Source organism: Fopius arisanus, unplaced genomic scaffold (assembly GCF_000806365.1).
Source record: "Fopius arisanus strain USDA-PBARC FA_bdor unplaced genomic scaffold, ASM80636v1 scaffold00061, whole genome shotgun sequence".
Taxonomy (NCBI): domain Eukaryota; kingdom Metazoa; phylum Arthropoda; class Insecta; order Hymenoptera; family Braconidae; genus Fopius; species Fopius arisanus.
Window position 1 is genome coordinate 265447 of NW_011887800.1, and position 22266 is coordinate 287712.

The 22266-nt window shown below is 40.0% G+C and overlaps 2 protein-coding genes across 3 annotated transcripts; one reads left to right on the top strand and one right to left on the bottom strand.

Annotated features, from left to right (window-relative positions):
• Positions 1-819: 819 nt before the first annotated feature.
• Positions 820-7007, bottom strand: Fs(2)Ket (Importin subunit beta Fs(2)Ket). Of its 2 annotated transcripts, XM_011308613.1 has the most exons (5): positions 6908-7007; positions 6657-6775; positions 5410-5468; positions 2201-4752; positions 820-1310 (listed from the first exon to the last, which is right to left on the bottom strand). In XM_011308613.1, coding segments are annotated over exons 2-5 (2673 nt in total). In that variant the 5' UTR covers positions 6718-6775; positions 6908-7007; the 3' UTR covers positions 820-1309. The 2 variants fall into 2 exon arrangements, with proteins under 2 accessions (XP_011306915.1, XP_011306914.1); XM_011308612.1 differs by lacking the exon at positions 820-1310 and having other exon boundaries at positions 2197-4752.
• A 2056-nt stretch (positions 7008-9063) lies between these two features.
• LOC105268826 (uncharacterized) lies at positions 9064-21672 on the top strand. Its single transcript, XM_011308674.1, has 8 exons — positions 9064-9412; positions 11940-14633; positions 14679-16146; positions 16301-17404; positions 17478-17646; positions 17784-17898; positions 18211-18740; positions 19377-21672. The coding sequence occupies exons 2-8, from the start codon at positions 11973-11975 to the stop codon at positions 19519-19521; spliced, it is 6192 nt and encodes a 2063-aa protein (XP_011306976.1). The 5' UTR covers positions 9064-9412; positions 11940-11972; the 3' UTR covers positions 19522-21672.
• Positions 21673-22266: the final 594 nt, after the last annotated feature.

The following is a 22266-nucleotide window of genomic DNA, read 5'->3' on the forward strand; positions in this document are numbered from 1 at the left end:
CTTGTATTCAAAAAAATGGTTTATCCCTATTTTTTGTTGAGTAGTTCAATCACACTTCATTCGCCGCCAGCCGCGCAGGAACTTCGATGAAAAAAAAAAAAGCTATTATTTCAAACTAAAAATCGTTTAGACTCGAACAATTCAATTGTTTCCTTGGATAAATGGAAAGAAAATAAATTTGTGAAGAAGTGGTAAAACACACGTTCAAGATCATCGAATCTGAGAGCAAAATTTCCACAAGGACTTTAAACATTGAAGTAATTGAGGGCTGTAAAAAATTGTACATAAAAATTCGTTATCTCCAATAACACCGGAATATTATCTGAAAATATCATTGCATTAAACCAAATTAACAAATGTCCATTGAGTACTTCTCATAAAAAATTCCCTCGCAAAGCAATTACTCAACGAAATAAATCCAGCTCTCACAGATTCAGATGAATCTCCGAGGAACAGATCTCATTCTATCACTCCACCACTAAAAAAATTTGAAAGAGAAAAAAAAAAAGTATATAAAATGAAGTTAGTCAAAATCGCACATATGCTAAAGAGAAAAACCAGATAATGGATATCACACAGAAGTCAGTCGCACTCATTCGGCTCTGAGGTGATCACACGCATAAACCCAGCTCACGCGCCGACGATTCTGCATTGACGGTGATAAGTACACAGTCTAATCAGCAGTTAATCATTTGTTAATGTCTCACTTATTAGTCTCTGCAATTTTTCTACTTTTTTTTTAAACTTTTTTCAGGCACACTCGTATCACCAGACCTCTCCTAGACAGGGCTCTCTTGTATTCTCTTGTATGATTTATCATTTTTCGATTAATTTTCCTTTCTCTTTTTCTCATTCACTTATTTGGCAACATTATCGACTTGCACTCTCAATTGTATCCTTCATCCGTCGTCGGCCATCCAATCAGCAGTGGACCACAGTTCCTCCCTCATTAAATTGTTTATGCATTTATTTATTTCAGTTTCTGACGCAACACACACTTCTTGGGGGAAGGGCCCAGAGGGAGAACAACGTGCAGACTCATCTCATCATCATCATCATCAATAAATCACCATTTCTCTCATCACCTCGTATTCCTCATCCTCATCATCCATTTTTCCAATTTTTTTTTTCTGATTTTTCTATGTTTTCCTGTCTTTCTCTCTCTCTCTTTCTCTCTCGCTTTTTTACTGGGAAAATCTCACGCACATCCATCTACTCGCATCCGCACCATCCAATCTTGTTGTCTTTGTATTGTGTTCGATAGGTTTCTAGTCAAATCAATTTGCACGAGAGTACATTCGTGGGGTGATCTGCAAACAAAAGCGGGCCAGGTGTAATTAACGAGCTTTTCAGGGGGATAATCGGTTGTCTGAGGTGAAATTTTTAGGGATTTTTCGATTTCTGGAGGAGACATCGAGGTTTCGGGATGATTTTTTTCGTATTTAATTGTCATTTTCAGAATTATCGTTGATTAAAAAAATTATCCCAGGAATCTCATTGAAAATTTGAAAATGCGATTCCTCCCGTTGACGTGATAATATTAACCTTCTGAAATAAAAAAAGTGACGTTTCTTTTCAATTCGAATATCGAATGAAAATTCTTCTATATACAATAGGATAGCGATTGAAATATCTTCATCATTTTAATGCTAAAAAATGAAATGCAAATCGTCAGTTGTGTACTTAAAAATAAATCAATAAAAAATTTGTCGACATTGAGAGAGCGTGATCCCGAACCATTCAATGCTTTTCATAAACAAAACTCATTAATTCAAAAATCACATAAAATAACGATGTGAAGCGCGTGGTAAACTGAAGCTTCTTGAAGTACATGAATATCAGAAGTAACTTATTGCCAAGAATCTGCAATTCATATTTCGCTTTAAGATAACTTTACAAAAAAAAAAATCTTCGATAGCAACAGGACTTTTCTACAAATATTTATCAAAAGTTGTACAAATCAATAATCAATCCATTAAGCCGTTCTATACACGAATTGAAAACGGATGGTTAAATAAATAATTAGAATTCGTTCCGATGGTTTTAATAGCTTCCATGTCCTCAGAATTTCGTGAAAAATTTTCCACAGAAGAATTATTCAGTTTTCCTCGCATTTCTCTAAAGAGAGCCGTTCATACCGCATCACACAATACTTGACCTTCCGCCGAACCCATGACCCCAATGAAAAAACTCAACTCACCAACTTGACGTAGAGTTAGCAGTATTCTTGGCCTTTCGAATTTCCTTAGTGGCCCAAGTAGCCAGAGCCCTAGCCTTATTGACCCTGGCCCTCCTCCCCTTAGTGAGTAACTCAGTAAGAGGCTCCGTTTCTACCATGGGTAGAATTTTGGCTCCAAACGCCACGACGAGATCCCCAAGCAGCCCAATAGCAGCAGACATAGCCTCATCCGAGTGCTCCTTGTCCTGTGCAATTGACGTGATAAACTGAATAACAAATGGAACATGAGGCTCTAATAGCGTCACATCAGCATTGGGAGCCCCTGGCACTTCATTCTCCCCTTTGAACCCTTGAATAATCCCTGTGTAAGCCTCCAAAACTCCCGCCCTCAACTCATTCAAATAATCAATCATATCGTAATCAGTTCTGTCAACATTAGCCTGAGATGCTTGTGCCAAAGTCTGGAGTACCACATCCAAGTACTTCTTAAACTCAGGACCGATACTCAGAGCAACATCTCCAAACACTGAGAGAATCTGAGGCTTGACAGATCGATGGACAGACTCATTCCCTAGATTTTCAAGCAAAAGCATCATGATCTCATCGCAATATGGCAACATCTTGCCCTTCAGAGCTCGACAAATATCTCCAGTAAGCCCGACTGCAGCTCCACAGACCTGATACTCAGCATGATTCTTCAACCCAAGACACAAAAATGGTTTAAAGGCGTCCATATACTTCAAAAAACCATCTCCAAGGCCCTCCACCAATGTCGACACTGCCATGAGTGCATCCTCTTGCACACCACCAACCTTTCCTGAATTCGAACTGAACATCGACAACAAAGCATTCATGATAGCATCAGAGATTCTTGGAGCGTCCTCAGGAGTGACTTTCCTCAAAACTGATTGGAGAGTTGCGCAAAGGAGAGATTGGAGATCATGGTACTGAGCTCTGTCAGAATGATTTTGGAAGTGAGTCTCCATCTGGAGAACCTGCTGAAGTCTCTCTAGGATGACCATCGTCGTCTTTTGAACAGTGACGTAACAATCCTTGGGTGAGTTCTTCACCATCTCCATGAGTGCTTCGTAAGCTGCTGATCGTAGGTTCGCTTGTGCTCCATCAACTCGATCGGTGGTTTCTAAGAGTCTCTGAACAATGTAATCAAAGAACACTGACATACAGTACGTTTCAGGTTGCTGATCATCCCCAGCTTCAGCAGACTCGTAACTAGCCTCAGCTAAACCTGTAAAAGCCCAGCAGACATTTGCTGCGACTCTGGGTTCTGCGTTGAGACCGTTTGCAAGAGATTCCAATAGAGGTTTCAAGTACGTTGGATTTATCGCAGCCTCAGGAATGATCTCGCAGATTCTACCAAAGGTCCACGCCGCTGTATCTCTCACCACGACACTCACGTCATACATTAACTCGATTAATGTCGGCATGGCTTGCTCAACAAGTGGTTTCAGGGTCGCTGGTTCTAGTCCACCTAGAATTGATCCAAAAGCCATGAGAGCTGCGTCCCTGTACCTCCAGTCTGGATTCTTAATGTTCTCCTTGACGAAGGGCAAGACATGAGGTACTATGTTCTCTTCACAGCACGATGCCAATAACATCAAACATACACCAGCTGACTTGGATGGATTCCAATCGTCCTCGTCATCGAATTCCTCCTGTTTCGTAAGTTTTTGAATCAAAACTGGCACGAGATAGACAAGTGCACCTTTGGCATAATGACGAGATACTTTCGAAGGAGGGCGCCCTCCCTCACAAGCTTCACCCTCTTCCATCGATAGATCTACCTCTTCATCAGCTACATTTGACCAGAACTCGATCCCCTGCAGAGCCACTTCATCACTGTCCGACCTCATAGCTTCTAGGGTTATTGGAAAGAGTGCAGGCCCCATGTAGGGCTCCATAAATTGATAGTAAAGGGACATAATTTTGACAAGACACTGCAGCGCTGCCACTCGTATCTGTGTATTAGTGGATTGGGTTGTTTCACATACAACTTCCATGATGAAATTTCTCTCTGACTCAATCTCAAAGTTCCCTTTTGTGAATTCTAAGGAATTGTAGAGGGCCCTTGTGGCTGCTAATTTAACGTGATTCGAGGTGCTGGAGCCCTTCATTCCGTGGATGATGGCAGTGAGGATCTGATTTGATTGGGAGACAAGGACTTCGCTATCAATCTCTTGGCAGATGTAACCAATGGTTTCTAGGGTCGCTTCTTTCATCATTTCTGTGCTGTTTTGGTCGGCTATGTTGCTGACGAGGAGGGGAATGAGTTCTGTCCATTGGTTAACTGGTAGCTCAGCCACTGCAACGTAAGCGACACACTGAGCTGCTGAGCTGGGACGATTAGTCTCGGTACCCAAGGCTCCTAGGATATTCTTCTTGATGTATTCCCGGGTTTCTACCGGAATTGCCAGCCATCGCTGTTGGAATTGGGCTTTTACTGCTGGATCTTTGGAGGTCAGTTGGTTCTTTAGTTGAAGACCTGCGGCCATGCGGGCCACTGTACTCGCTGCTGTCGTGCCCAGCACGCCTGACAGACGTTGAACGAACTCATGCTGGAAGAGGCACATTATTAGAATTTTTTTCTGGCGGTAGTTCTTAGGTACTTTGGTACCATGCATTGCTGTTAAAGAGTTATTCCTAATATCTTCCTCTTTTTCAACTTTCTTACAAATTTGTGAAGAACAGTTGATGAAATTGGCATTGAAAAATATACCGTTTTTAAGTATTATTATTATTCAATGTGTCATGAAGTTTCCAATTTTTCCACGTATTCACTAAATTTTCCTAGAAAATTAGAAACATGAAGGCACGACTATAAAAATTTGTGAGTCACTGCATAATGATAGAATCTAAAAATGCTATATCTTTTTCACGTCAATGTGATCGACGACTTCCCAGAAATTTATAAATAAAAAATGTGAAGATATCGGCAATAACTCCTTAAATTCACAGCGTTCCACAGACACTAAATTCGTTCTGCTTGGTTCTGTTGGATAGATTATAAAAAGCTTATCAAAATTTAAATTACTTCGGCCTCCCCTTTTTTAAGATATTGTTAAAAATGAAATTCACAAATTACCAAATTTTGGTAATCGTTTTCGAATATATACTAGCATAGAATTTAAATATGGTAGCTTTAGCATTTACTACACAGTCAATATTAATAATTACTTCGGAAGATTGTCCAAGAGCTTTAGGTGATTACTTACAATGTTCGCAAGAGCTGCTTGCTCCAAAAAGTTTTTCGCAGCCTCCAACTCATTTTTGTCTGGAAGTAAATTAATAGTTATGTAATAATAGAATGAAAAATCATAAGCTCATTAAAAAAATTTCTAGTATTAAAATTTTGATTGATAAAGGATCAAAGAGATTTAAAATAATTTCTTTTTATAATTCTTTTTTACTGACTAATGTGATGAAATTGGATAATTACAGTTGTTCAATATATTAATAATTCAGAAGTACAGAGGCACAACGATTTATTGCGCACAATTATTGTAGCGGTTTTAGTGTTGATTAAAACCTGAATTTCACTGGGAAAACAAGTAACCTCTTCATAAGTTTCTTTTTGCGCAATTCTAGGAAAAATAATATATATGAAGAAGTTTCTCATCTTTTAATTTCAATATATTTTCTCATGACTCAATTAGTAACATGACAAAACTAGTGACACGTTTCCTGCAGTAGTTTACAAGAAATGTCAGTTGGCGTATGAGAGCTAGTGAGATTTTACCATTAACTTTTTCATAATTTATTCCAAGTTATTTCTTTAATGAGAGATTTAAGGGAAATGTGAAAAAAAAAAAATTCCACCCACAGAAACTGATTTTTTTCGTTTTACACCCTTAGATGATTCATTCCGGAAATAACCCCCCTACAATGGAAAATCCCTCATTCAAATTGCAAAGTTTAACTCGACTGCAAAATACATTAATTGGAGTCCCCCTACGAGGGCCCCTTAGCAACAAGACCCGCCGAAAAATTCACTTCCCGCCGGCTGAAATTCTTATCTCAATCTGAAACCTCTCCTCTCCACCATCGAGATATTCTGTCTATTTTTCTCCAAAAAATGAGTGCTTTGCCTTTCTCCATTAAAAAAAATTTGCAAAAAATCCGAAAAACGGAGCGAATCCATAAGTCACATCATGGCGCATCGAATTTGCCTACGGGAGCATTGAAAGAATTCGAGGACTTTGTCAAAAAAAAATTTACAATAAATAATAAAGGAAAAAATATACAATTGAATGTCTGGAGCACATGCCCTGAATGGACAAAGACGAATGACGACAAAGGGGGAAACATAACCGTCGTTATACCGGTGTGTGTGAATGTATTGAAAATATCCGCAGATATAGTCACCCACCTCTAAAGCTTCGCAATCGTTAAAATAACCTCAAATAAAAAGTGACTACCAAAGAAATAAGAGACCATATTTGCAACGAATAAAGAATCTCACCTGGTGATACAGTTTTCTCTAAGACCTGTATCAGCTGAATCGTCGTCTGATCCATCTGCATTTTAGACGCTCGTTACTTGTCGTGCACGTTTTAAGATAAATAATAACGCTGGATCAGTCTAAAATTAATGATACTAATTAATGATTTGTGCACAGATTAACTTGAAGGATTAGTGTATGTATTTGTCGTTGGTTTTATAGTTGAAACTCAATGGTTCTAGGGATTTGAGATGTAATAAAAGGTGTCTCACCACTCGGAGTCGCAACAACGACCGGCAGATTATCCACATGTAGCCACCGAAAACTCACTGCCAACTCGAGAGAGAAATTGCCTTTTCTCCCTCTTACCCCTTCCAAAATCCAAACACCTTCTCCCTTCAGGGTGGGTTCCTCAAACGGCCGTTACAAATTTCAGTTACAGCTGTCGCCACCAGAGGTCCAATAGTCTCAATCCTCTCAAATCCTCTCAATCATCAATCCATTTCATTTTCTCTTGCGTTCATTCACATGCCTCTGTCTTTCTCTTCAAGTCCCAAAGTTCCTGCAACGATACAAAATATTTGCACAATTTATTCAACTGCGTAAAGTCGAAAATTTTTTCAAGTCCACAGGTTTAACAAAAATTTTCTGGTGATATTTGTCTTTTTTGGATAATGTTGACATTTTTTATTGCAGGGATTATGTGGGATTATGGCGGAACTACTTTCTTTGCATGGCGTATGGATTTGGTCATCTGAAATGGCGGCATCAGGCGATGAAATGAATAAAATTGATAAAACGTGGAGGGGGATGATGGAGGAATAAAATTGATAAAACGTAGAGGGGGATGATGGAGGTGGTGATAAATGACAGCGCCTCTGTTATTTATTTCAAATATGCAATTGGTTTGATATATATAGGATTTTGTGTTATTACATAAGGGATTCTGTTGAGGAGAGTTTTGGGTGGTTGGAAGAGGGAAGTTATACCTTTTTCGCAAAATTTAATTTGTGCATGATTGAAGGATTGATTCGACATATTTGCGGCTTGTAGATAATAAACAAATCTTCAGACAGGAAAAATCCTTTTCCACATATGCATTGAAGAGCAATAGTTTCGAGAATAATTTCCAGAATAAACAATTGAAAATAAAATGTCTGAATACAATCATAACACGTGTGATGATTAAAAATATCTGTTTTTATTCCACAAGTTGTGCAAAAAGACTCTGAAGATAAATCGTTAAAAAAGATGAACATTTACAATTTATCCTTTTTTATATAATTCAGTATTTTGGATACATTGGGTTTGAGCAAAAGGCAAAGTGAGCGCATGATTTCGAAATAATTGATTATCGAATTTGCAATTGTAAAAGCGGAAATGATGAATCTTCTGATAAAGGAGAAGTTCGGGTTTTTTATTAAGGATGTTCTCCCCTCTTTTAGCTAAAATTACCTGTTTGTCGAGGTTTCCGACAAATTGTTGACCGAGTTGGCCCGAAAAATTACATTTTTATTGCATTTAATCTTTCATTAAATAATGACAAACTGCGAAAACGCATTTTTTCGCGTCGATCGGATCAGTAAATTCGTTAAAAAATTTAAAAAACTGTGAATTTTAGCGAAAAGGGGACAGAACATCCAAAAATATATCCAAAAGAACCCCTGGGAGGCGCTGAAAATTATTTCAAAAATTCGCTAATTAAAATTTAATTAAATTAAATTAAAATTATTTCAAAAATTCGCTAATTAAAATCGTTAATCTCTTTCATCCTCGAATTCAAGTTTCGGACGTGTCATATTATCGACAGATGTTAATTAATAGATAGGGGGCACTAGGTACCAGACATGCGCGCAAATATTCCACAACCGCGTGGGTTTAATAGATTTGATTACAAGTTCGATGCGCTTGCGCTATTCCCAATAAAGAAAAAGGTCATTAACGATATCTGAAAGAATTAAAAACACTCCCCCATTCTAAAAATCCCCCAATCAACCCACAGACCTAAAAAAAATGTGCAACCCCTCTCAACACCGAGCCGTCAGCCTGAAAATTAAAAAAAAAAACACCTGACGCATGATCAACGCAAGAGACTTTACCCCCGCGGGCTTTTCGAATCGCGAACTCCCGCAGTTATTAATAGATCCCAAAGGAGATTACCACAGCTTAAATGAATCATCAGTTTGAGTGTTAAAAAACGAGAGACACCCATTAGCCGACGAATACCCGAAAAAATATGGTACTCATTCAAATGTCATGGGGTGAACCAATGGGGGTATGTCACCTTGGAGCAGTCGCACATGACAATCAGAATTCCCTGGTTTAACCACCGACGAGAGCGCATTCTCAACGGGCAGATCGATGCTGGAAATAGCCCAGGCCCCCCCAAGTACGAGGTGAGTCGCCTTCGCCAAGTGCCAGAGCCTCCTCGGCTCTCTTCGTTCGGTGGAACATAAAAATAAAAGAGGTCCGCTATATATTTTTTAAAAAAACTCCATCAAACACCCCTTAACGGATAAACAGACAAATTGAAATAAGTGAATTAGTTAATAATTATCAACTTGTGTGTAAGACTCGGACAACCAAACGTGCGCCGCCTCCACGATCTCCACTTTTTCACTCTCTCTCTCTCCATTATCTGTAACATCATCATTTGATTGAATTAATATCATTCGGACTGATAATCATTCTCCCCCTCTGGTCTCATGGTGGTAGTTACGGGATGATGAAGCTAAGACAATGTGCAACGTACAAATGGGGCTCATGAGGCTTGATTCGTAAGTACATTAACACCCAATGGGCTTTCGAGAGGACAATGTGGGATACCTTGCCTGGCTGAGGGTAGATTGCCCACCCACCTTTAGTCACCCCTTCGTTGCATCAGTCAAATGTCACGGGAAGGGTCGATTATTGTTTTACCCCATCGTGGTGGAGACGTTTTCTGGTCTATTTAATCCTCATCATGTGTGATTACTGCGCCCTTGACTGTGAAGACTGCGGGTTTCTTCGCTGATGGTACTAATGCCAAGTTCGTTGACGCATTATCTGAAAAATCAACCCCTGGGTGTCAGTATGAGTTTTTATGGACGGTTTATGTACGGTTTATGTACGGTTTATGTACGGTTTATGTACGGTTTATGTACGGTTTATGTACGACTTTTGTACGGTTCATGAGAAATCGTCATGTTTTTCGGTGGAAGTAATGAGAATAATTTGTAAGCCGGCTCGCCATCCGGAGATGTCGACACGAGACGTAAAATCTCCCCTAGAGCATTCCCCCACGGTTTACCCTATTCTCAACTTTTCTCTTTGGCCCCACCGGCAGTTCGACTCCCAAGTAACGATCGATAATCTCGAAACAGCATGTTTGACGATTCCTCGAACGCCGAAGTGGGTCAAATTCGGTTGTCACCATGCCTTTGAACAAGTGCATTCACCCGACCAACTGTAATTTCATTTTTCAAATGGAGTTCCTTGAATTTTCATTATCTTTCCAATCGGTTCTCTTGAACAGTTTTAAAAAATTCATCTATTAGCCAAAGTCGCGGCTGTCGGAATGCGAAATTATTTTTTTTTATTAAAAAATTCCTCTCCAATTTACTTTGACTACATTTCGAAATCCTCACGAAAAAAATATATGTACTGATAATTCTAGGTGATATTTAGGTGATATATTGGTTTTAGCTGTAAATATCTTTCATGTAAATGTCAGATATATGACGAACATATTTGCGCGTATAATTCATCTATGTTTATATATATATTTTTACATAATTTTTACTTTACGCTGACAATGAAAATGAAATGCCAACTAAATATTAAAACCATCATTTCTTTCAAATGATTTTTCCCATTCATCCATTCACTTAAGAATGTTCACACTTCCATCCAAAATTCACATTTTTCAAATTTTTCTGTCAAATTACTGATCGGATTGACACAAAAAAAAATACCGCTTTTGCTTTTTGTAATTATTTAATGCCTCGCGAAGTTTCATGATGACACAATAATTTTCACGTGTTGTTTCTACAGTTTTGATTCTTTTTAAAAGTTTATAAAAAATACTGGGAAATCTTCACACCATCTTGAAACTCCATATGAGCCATTAAATACCGAGAAAACGGAAGAACGTTATAATTTTCCACGCCAATCCCATCGTAAATTTGCCAGAAAAATGAAAAAATCGTTAATTTTTGTAGAAAGGATGGAGAACATCTTTAATTCTTGAAGGAGCTGGGGGGTGGACGGGCCGTTTCATTCTCGTACAATCAAACTGTTGATTATAAAGAAAGGACAAGGGAAATAGGGAAGATAATTTATGTCTTGCTTACTCGTCCTGCTTCCACTTCAGTAGTTACGGTATCGATCACAATGTACGACTTTGGCCGGGTTCTCTCTTTCCGGATAAGCTTGTCGTACTCTTGTATCTGAATCTCCAACATTACCTCACAGCAAACCTGACTCTGCAAAAATTAATTTCCGTTGTTGCATTGATCGTGTAAAAACATGAGGAGTAAACATACAAATTTTTTTGATATCGTAGCTGGCGTGCGGTTAATTAGTGCATTGAAAAAGTTTGGGAATGCCCAGGGGGATGTTTTATTCGAATATTTTAATATTAATTTATAACAAAATTTAATGCGCAAAAAATACATAATATGTAATTTCCTGGAAAAGGCTGTCGCCGAATATTTTGGGTGAGGAGAAATTTCCGGTTTCACCTAGAGATCAATTAAAAGAGAATCACGTGTGTGACATTAGAATACAAAAATCTAATTGTTTTCCAATAAAATTTTGAAAACGTTGAACCGAAAAATAAATTTGCAAATCCCATTTTTATTTTCAACTCTCTTATTTCCGATTGAATAACTATCCGATCGATAAATCTCGCATCTTTACATTCGAAAAATTATCCCAAATTCTGGAGCCGAGCAATAGATTTCGTCAGCGCCTGAGAGAACGAAAAAAAATAATTCAGCACTATAATCCGACCTCATCCCCGTAGTATTGTTCCCGATCTCCTAGATTTAAACTTGTATTAATAGAACATGTTCATTGCCTGTTACCCCAGCTATCGATTGATACCACCCGCACGCGTTCCATTTAAAATATCCAACAGGAATTTTCGCTTCTGAATGAAATAATCCCATAGCACATTGATCCAAAGGTTTTCATTTAAATTCATAAGGCGCACGTCCCCTTGAGAACAATGCGGGCCTGTTTGTACTTCCACTCCCCTATATCACACTAATCATTAAAAAGAAAAAAAAAATCTCCAGGAATAATGAAGCCTTTTAATTACAGAGGCCTCCCCCCCACTGCGCTAGGTCTTAGAGGATGCACAAGCTAGCCAAGGGTCTCAAGAAGAAAAAAAAGTCGAAGAAGGGTAAGAAGGGAGCTGAGGAGGACGAGTTTGATCCAGAGGAGCTTGAGCGTTATCGGCGTGAACGGGCAGAGGCCCTCGAGAAAGCAGCACTAGAGTCAACTGGTGAACAAGGAGCTGCAGCTGGCTCCGACGAGTGGAAGAAATTCCAGGCCCTAACAGCTGGTGTTGATGATATCCTGAAGAAGACCCAGGGTGATCTAGATCGAATAAAATCCACTTCGTTCTTCCAGCGGGTGGCCCCTGTCGTTGAAGAGAAAAAGCCTGAAGAAGATCCTGAAGTAAAGAAGAACCGAGAGAGACGGTACCTCGGCTTCGACAAGGAGGGAAATCCCATCGAGCAGGACGAGACAGACGAGGGAAACAAGAAGAAAGATCAGTTGACTGTTTCAGAGGAGGGATTTGTCGAAGTACCGGAGGATGAGGATGAACAGGAGGACTCTGAAGAGGAAGACATCTTCGATACAACTTATGTTGACGTTCTCCAGAATATCGATGTTCAACTAGCTTACATTCCTGAATCACCAACTGAGGAAGAAGCTGGTGACGATCCGTTTGACACTACAAACGCTGACAAAGTTCTCAAGACTGTTGATAAACGTGGTAAGAAGGTTGTGAGCCTTGGTAACGCTGTTGAAGTACTCTCCGGACGTATTGATCACGTGAGTACGTGTAAGATATCAAGGCCCAGGAGAGTCAAAGCCCAGGATCTCCTTTTGGGAGATGATGATGATTTTGATGGTCTTGATGTAACGCCGGAACCGGTTGAGGTTGAGAAGTCACTCCTCGATGATGACACCGATCTTCCGGATGTGCCTATTGATTTGACTAATCTGCCACCAGTTGCCAATTTACCACGTCCAGCTCCAGAGGTTGATGCTGAAGCAGAGAAGCCTGCTGAGGTACCACTCGACATTTCCGAGTTCGAGGTGCTAAAGGAGAAGACAATTCTCGAAGAAATCCCGGATTTGGATGACGATTTCGATCTCGATGGACCGAGTGACGAACCCGTGCGATTAGAGGAGGCAGATGATCCATTCGCCGAGAAGGAAACTGGAGACATTGTACCTGAAACTGAGATAATCGAGGTCAGTTTTGAAGCAGCGACATTTGTCAACGAGGACGATCCCTTCGACACCGGTTTCGCTGAGAATTTGATACCCGGTAAAGCCGAGTTGAAGTTCATTGAAAAAGAGCTTGAGGAATTACCAGAGGCTGAGGTATCTATTTCACTGACGGATCCTGCTGGTCTCAGGAGGGATTACGAGACTGGTCTTTTAACGAGCCAACAAAACACCACTTCATTCGCCGCTAAGAAAGATCTTCTCGGTGGTTCCACAACTGATCTCAGTGAGCTTGTGGAACAACCGATCGCACCAGTGGAAGATATCACCTACACTGATCCATTCGACACATCTGGAATCCAAGAGCTTCCACCGGGACAAGCTGAGCTCAAGTACCTGGAGAAAGAACTCCTCGGTGACAACAGCCGTCAGCACGTTGATATCCTCGACGACGACGACTTTGATCCACGTGAAGGAGAGACACCAGCACCAGCTCCAGTCGAACCGGCCAAATTCCAAGTGCAGTTTGATACAGAAGAGGAAGACATCGTTGTTCCCCCTCAGGGAAGAAAACCATCCCGGCCCGAGGCTCTGGGTCTTGCGCCAACTAAAACCGTCGCCTTTGAGCTACCAACACCCTCCCAACGTCCAGATTTATTAATAACTGGAGACGAGGAGAAATCAATAGCCTCGAAGCCATTAACACCGTACTACACCCAAAAGTCACTCGAAGACGAGCTTCCTGAGGACGAGAATTTGGAAGAGGCAAATGCCGATCCCTTCGACACGAGTTTCGTATCGAAAGTGACTCCTGGCAAGACTGAGCTCAAACTCATTGAGTCAGAACTTCTGAAGGAAGAAGCCAAGTTGACTCACAGCATCAGTGACTACGAATTTAATCCGAGAAGTGAACCAGAATTGGGTAGGCGTCAGAGTGACTTCGGGCCCACGACACTTCGCCCTAAAAGTTTAAAACTAGGTGAAGCCGACCTTGCGCTCATTGAAGACACCGAGGAATCTAAAAATGCGTTCGAGGTGAATGAGGCTGTCCACAAGCGAAAAAAATTCGAGTCAAAACGACAAGAGAGTCTTCTGGATGCTGAGGTTGCAGTTGATGCTAAACCACTCACTCCAAGAATAGAATCCAAGGTCATCGAGGAAGAAGAGGAAATTTCGTACGTCGATCCTTTCGATACGTCCATAGCCAGCAATATTTTACCGGGCAAGGCTGAGCTCAAGCTCCTCGAGAGCGAGCTAAGCCAGGTGTCAGCTCATCCCATCCCTGTGAGGATCAATAAGATTGACCTTAACAAGGTATCAGCCCCACCTCTGCCAGTTCTAGACGACGAGGACGACTTCGATCCACGCGCTGGTGAAATCAAAGAGACACCAGATTTCTTATCCATCGACGATCAAAACTCGGGGGATAAAGTTCTCACACCTCTCCAGAATTCTCAATTAGAGGATATAGATCCCTTTGACACGAGTTTCGCTGCTATTGCGCCCGGTAAAACAGAACTGAAACTACTCGAGTCTGAGTTGATGGAGAAATAACGTCCATAAGACGTTTCATTAATTATTCAAAAGTTTTTATAAATATTCAATATGGATTCCAAAGGGGGTAATCCTTTCTTGATGGATGACTACCAAGCGGAGCATCCTCCACAGCAGTCGAATCCATTTCTCCAAGATTTTGCTGAGCCAGTGGCATCAGCCGGAGAGAATCCGTTCTTGAATTTTTCAACTGAACCAGCTTATCAACCACCCACGGACTCAACAAATCCGTTTGCAATCTTCGAGCCAACTCAGGATGCCCCACAATACATTCCACCCATATCAGAACCGGAGTCGTTTGCAGCTCACGAGCCGGATTTATTCGGCGTAGAAGAGAAGCCAACGAGCCTCTTTGGTACTGAAGAACCGGAAGTCTTCCAAGGGGAGCCAGTGGCTTTCAGTCCACCTCAGGAACCCGTGGAATTCAGCCCTCCCCAGGAGAAGGCATCACCACCGAAGAATGGAAAACCAATTCCCGCAAGACCTCCACCGCCACCGAGACCCGGACCACCTCCGGCACCACCCCGCAACACCAAAGACTTGATCCTCTCTGTAACAGGTGCTATGGACGCAACGTCAAACCATCTGCTGGATCGATTACAATTCACCAGGACGCCCAGTCCCACCCTGATGCATTCACCGTCGCCAACGCCCGAGCACAGCGTAGCAGATCTTCTCGATGTTGATTCCAACGTACCAGATTTACCGTCGGATACTCATCCGGAGACATCACAATCGCAAAATATTCTGGATTTGTTCGATGCACCACAGCCTGAAGACACAGCCACATCGATGTTCTCAACACCAGTTAGCATGGATACAGTAACTCATTCTGTATCAAGTACAGATACGATATTCTCGACTAGCGTCACCGATACCTTCAGCCAAGGCCAAGAGAATCCATTTGGCGTTGTAGAATCAATCGCTGAAGCTACACTTCTAGAAGAGGCACCTATTGCAGAAGCAAAGAGGCCATCGATAGACGTCACAGCTTCAACGACAACTTCAGGTTTCGATTTTGCCTCTGAAGCACCACCAGAAGTGGTGCCAGAAGCTATTTCTACAGCAGTAGAATCAAATTTCTTCAGCGCACAAGAGACAACGGCAATACCAGCCTCGACGTTCTCGAGTACACCAGCTGGAATATTCGGGGGCGAGCCGCTCTTCACGACAGCTATCAACACTGAAACGGCTCAAGTCCCAATCGTTGATCCTCAGACGAATATATTCGCTGAGGACTATATCGGTGAATTTTCTAAACCCAGCGATGATATTGGGGAGTTGGTTTCCACGAGTCCAACACCAGCTATGGAGTTCCCGAGTTATCCGGTGGACGAGCAGCTTGATAACTTCGCAGCTACTACTAGAGCAATTGAGAGCACCGGAGATGCTTTTGATGCTTTTGCCAGCAAGTTCGATAGAGCAGCTGAGCCTGAAGCAACTAGTGGTGATCCTTTCTTCGATGCATTTGGAGGGAGTGGACAAACAGCCATGGACACATCTAGTGATGGTAAGTGCATATATGTAGGATTTAAATGGAATTGAGTGATATTTATGAATAAATACGAAAAAAAGACTGCCAAAAAGTATTGAAAAGATAAAGATCAATTGACATGATACTATGGAGTGAGATTATTTATTAATTGACGTACAATTATTTTCAGTCTGGGGAGATTCGTCAGCTGCAGGATCAGAAAGCGCTGTAACAGGTTTCGGCGAGTCCGAGGGTTTTGATTCTTTTCTAAGTATGACAGCCCCTCCTCAGGAGACTAAAACAATCAAAAGAACAGACTCTGGGGACTCTGATGAGGCCCCCGACTTCAGTGTCTTCATAAAGCCCAAAGATGGTGATCTAGGGATGACTCACGAAGGAGGTCCAGTTCCAGTTCTCGCTCCACCACCAAAGAGTCCCATAAACTCTGCTTTCAACGACTCATCTCCACGATTCAATCCTTTTGATAAATCTGGCTTTGCACAGGAAGCAGTTATTCCAACGGAAATTCCTCAACCAGCGGAAATGACACGAACAGACTCTCAGGAAACTCCACCCACTCCTCTCTTCGATGAGGACGTCAGTCAACCTCTGGAGGACTTTCCAAGGGTGACCTACACTGGCGATGGCTGGGAGTTTCATCTCAGGCAACCAAACAAGAAGAAAATTACAGGACAGAGATTCTGGAAAAAAGTATTCGTCCGCCTTGTTTATCAGGGCGACAGCCCCACCCTTCAGCTATTCAATAACAAGGATGATAAAGACCCATTCACAGAACTACCTTTATTGACTTGCTATTCAGTATCGGAAATAGCTGCTCAACAGTTCGATCAATACGGCAAGATATTCACTGTTAAACTCCAGTATATTTTCTACAAGGAACGTCCTGGTGTGCGACCTGGACAAGTGACAAAGGCTGAGAGACTTACAAACAAACTCAGTCAATTTGCAGCTTATGCTATTCAGGGTGATTATCAGGGCGTGAAGGAGTTCGGAAGTGATTTGAAGAAGTTGGGACTTCCGGTTGAGCATGCACCACAGATAAGCCAGTTGTTTAAACTTGGATCGCAGAATTATGAAGATATGAAGACGTTCTCCTCAGCTATTGAGGAGGCACTCTTCAGGCTAGCTGCACACAGAGATCGAGCGTTAACTTATAAAATGGAGGAAGTGCAGATAAATGTTGTTGATGAAGTTTATGTAGAGCAGAATGCAGAGGGTCATGTGGAAAAGCAGATTGCCAGGGTTCGATTATTCTTTCTCGGATTTTTAACAGGTAAGTGTTATTTGCAATTATGTTCAAGTGATTGTTCATTAGAGTCGACTCAACTGATGTTCAACCCAATTAGGAATGCCGGATGTTGAACTCGGCATCAATGACATGTGGCGACAGGGAAAGGAAGTAGTGGGTAGACACGACATTATTCCTGTTGTAACTGAAGAATGGATTCGTCTCGAGAACATCGAGTTTCACTCGTGTGTGCAGCAGGACGAATACGAGAGGTCTAGAGTCATAAAGTGAGTATCTTTCTTTTAACTGATGCTATTGTTTTTTATTACTCTAACTGCTCGAACTACTCTTATTATTCGATTGACACTACTAACTGGAGTCTGACGATTGGTTTATGCTTCTGTCCTTTCTAACAATCTACAAGGTTCAAGCCACCTGATGCATGTTACATTGAATTAATGAGATTCCGAGTGAGGCCACCAAAAAATCGGGAGCTCCCGTTGCAATTGAAGGCTGTCATGTGCGTCACTGGTAACAAGGTACCTTTCTCATCCGTCAATTTACGCTATATATGAGGTATCCCGGAACAACGATCTCAACGAAATTTAAAGTGTCACTCTTTTGGGTTCATCTAGGAGGTGATCACTTTAATATTTGCCGTGGGTGTTGTTACGCGGCACCTCACGTTCTATGTACAAGATTTAAAAAGAATACTTACCGCTTTATTCATGAAATTTCATTGAACTCTGGATCTCCGAGGAAAACAAAAAGGCTATCCTATAGAATTCCGACAGAGGTTCAGCAAAAAATTGCATGACGCACCCATCGAATGATTCAAATGAATTTTTCAGGTGGAGCTCAGGGCTGACATCTTAGTCCCAGGTTTTGCTTCAAGAAAACTGGGACAAATTCCCTGTGAAGACGTGATGGTTCGGTTTCCAATCCCCGAATGTTGGATTTACTTATTCAGGGTGGAAAAGCACTTCCGCTATGGCTCGGTAAAATCTGCCCACAGGAGAACTGGAAAGATCAAGGGAATCGAGAGATTCTTGGGCGCGGTGGATACGATGGAGCCACAACTGATGGAAGTGACATCCGGGCAGGCCAAGTACGAGCACCAGCATCGTGCAATTGTTTGGAGGATGCCCAGGCTACCGAAGGAGGGTCAGGGTGCTTACACCACTCATCAACTTGTCTGTCGTATGGCTTTGACGTCTTACGATCAAATACCAGACAATTTGGCTGAGTATTGTTACGTAGAATTCACGATGCCAGCCACTCAGGTATCCCATACGACTGCACGCAGTGTCAGTCTTCAGAATAGTGACTCTGACAATCCACCGGAAAAATACGTGAGGAATTTATCACGTCATGAGTACAGGTAAACTAATTCATATGCTATTGTTAAAAACTGTCTTGTATTTTTAGTGAAGATCTCGATCTATCTATTTAGAAATGGTGAGAAAATCTTTATCTGCATAATTTTCATTGATCAAAACGAAAGATAAGAATTACGATTTCAATACTTCTGTTATATTCCGTTTACATTGTTCTATTGAATTTAGTGTAAACTCTTAGAAAGCTTTTTTGCTGTACACAATTCATGCAAGTGACTTTTCAGAAACTACAATTCTTCAATTATTTTATAAAACTTTCTCCAAAAGTACACGTACTGATATGTTCCGAATAAAAAAACTATTTTCAGGGTAGGAAGTGAATTGTTTATCAATAATTAGGGTGGAAATATAATAATTTATAAAAATGGTTGAATTCTACGTTTGACTTGGCAGTTAATGAAAAATTAAATTCCACTCTAAAAATTTCTATACTAGGCTCTTCGTAAAATACTGAAGAATGAACTCGAATAGAACTTAACTAAAAGCTCTGAGATTGACGTATTGACGTGAAAAACGAATTCTATCGAAAAAACAATTGTTAAAGTTCTTGGATATCCGCCACGATTGAATCGAGGTAAAATTGGCAATGAATAATGATACCCATCGATTTTCACAAATAGGGTTGGTATAGAGCACACTCAGGGTGAGGGTCCAGGTGCTTACGTAGCGGCAACGAAGAAAATACCAGAAGCAACGCCAGAGATTCACGAAGAGATCCACGAGCCTCCACCTCCAGCGGAATCAGACTCGGACTCCTCAGAGTAGATTTTCAAATGTGTAGAATCAACAGCAGATATCAACAGATAATCAATTTGAACTGAATAATGAATAACAAGTAAATATTGAGATTATCTAGGTGTAGGGTTTTTCAGACAGAAGGACGTGGACGTTTTATGATGGAATTTAAATCGTAAAGAATAACAGCAATCGTAAAATATATCTATATAAAGAATACATAGATTTATCGATAGATGAAGGGGAGAGGCTTATCGGGATGCAGTCGAGGTGGATTAGTTGTTGATGAAGGACAATACACAGCTTTTTATTTCAGTTTGCTTTGAGACCTGAATCGGCTGAATCTATTGCAAAGGGTAAATTACTTTGCCAATTTTTCATTGAAGGAATGACTTTTTTTCATAGATTAAAGTATACGCTATTGATTGGTTAGCAATGTATATGGGCTTGATAAAATTGAGCTTGTTAATTGAATGATATATTACTGGAAAACGTTGATTTACTTTTGTGGTAGAATTGCTAAGGCAAAATCGTGCATATCCTTATTGTTTGGGCCCTGCAGATGATCTATGCAATGTTATCTAGTCATTTTAGGTGACAGATTATATATTGTTGCATTATATACGTCGTAGTTTAATTAAAAATATTGGAGAATATTATAAAGATTGATTTAAGGATAATTGTGGACGAGTGTGGGTGAATACGAGTCATTAAAATAATCTAGGATTAAGCTAATGTAAACGAGTGCGCAATTGTAGATTGTAAGTTTCATTTTGATATTTTTGTTTTTGTTTGGCAAGAAATTGTCACGTTCTGAGATTCTGAAGAGAACCCCAGCTAAGACCAAAGATGTGAATTAGTAAAATATGCATTTTAATGAATGCAAATTTTGAATAATTAATTATAGGATTCATCAATACACGAGTCGCGTATTGCGTCCATATATCTGTTATATAAATTATACGCTCGCGTCTCAAAAGTATTAGAATAATCTCAAATAATATAATATTAATTTATTGAATTAAAATCTAGATTTTAATGAACAGAATAGCCGTAAGTTTCATTTGTCTTCTTTTTTGTTCTACGTTTTAACGTCCTGAAAACGGACTATCGGAGTGCACTACTCTAGTCACTAGTTCATAAGGAAGATATATTAATTAATTAATATCGAGATATATGTAAAATTATTTTGAATGCGGAACAAACTGATGAATTGATGCATTTTATCTTTCTTTAACCATTCAAGTAAAACTTCTGAAACATTCCTGATTAATAAACAAATAACGAAGTATACCAATAACGAAAAAGTGTCAGCTGTTGGCTCTACGAATTGATAGAATATACTCCAGAGTAATAAATTTTCATTTCGATTTAAAAGTTAGGAAAAAAAAAATCATAAAACATTTCTTGAAACTCGTTGCCAATGGGCGATGTTTCCAGCTCGTGATCTCAATACTTAATCGCACGTGAGAACCAGAACGGCGTTGTATAGTTAAGCTAAAAGAAAAATACTCAAACTATTATGCATGTATAGAATTAGGCGTATGTAAAATTGAAAAAGCCAAGAGAGGAGAGAAATTATTTCCAGAGGCAATTCGATCGGGCAATTTATTTCTGGCCCAGATTAACTGAGTCAATTCGCCAAAAAAAGAGACGTGTTCGTTGAATGTCTTCTCACTTTATTTTAATCCCAGAGTAAACATTGGATACCAGGTGTACTACATTTTGAAGGTTCAATTATCCGAGAGTCCATTCGAGACTAATTCGCAGACAAACAACCATAAGCATTTAATAATATAAAAATAAGTCTACAATAAAGAATGAAATTTAAAAAAAAGTTGAAGGAAATATTGTTATTAAGTATAATCCAAGGTGTACATCGATATCACGCAATAACACACTCCAATGATTTATTTTCATTTAGCTTGGAGAAAAATAAATTAACACACATAATAAAAGACCTCATAGAACTATCAATTAAGGCAATATAATAACATACAGCAGTGAAAATAAATTCGCTGTTAAAACCAATGGTGGAGAGTCCGAAAAAGCGTTACCAAATCGCGTAGCTTTTCTTCGAATGTATGTGTTACTTAACTAAACAAAAAAAAAATCCATACCCAACGATAATAAAATTCTGCTCCCGTTGTAAATGACGAAAACTGCGTTGTCATTGTTTTAGAAATAGATGAATTGTTCAATGAAAGTCATATTTATGTTCCCAATTACCAATTGAACTTCGACGATGGATAATACACGTTTCCTACAAATACGAAACAATACCTAATGCAAAATCAATGGAATACCGCAGTATGTACATGATAATGTATATCAGCTATACATACCACAAATCGTGAGAAAGAGAGTACGCACCTCATGTATGATACCTATTTGTCCTTAATCTGTGCAGGGCAAATGACAGGGGAAAAATAAGTAGTCGAGTGAGAGTGCAAGAGCGACAGAACGAGTGTAATCAATTATTTTAATTTAAAAATGGAAAAGAACGGAACATATATATGTATCTATGAATAACATGAGAATTGTTTAAGCAATTAAATTTATTGTCGTTGATTTATTTCGTCTCGGGGAATAAACGCGAAGTCAAAACAAAGAAGCATTCAGACGTTTCGATTTTCTTTCATTGCGTTTGAGTCGCAAATCTCGTGCTCTATAAAAAAGAAAATTAATGCATATTCAGTGCGGTTGTATCACTCATCGCAAAAGGTATGATTTATTATTTTTTCAGTACTTGCTTGTTAGTATCAAACGATGACG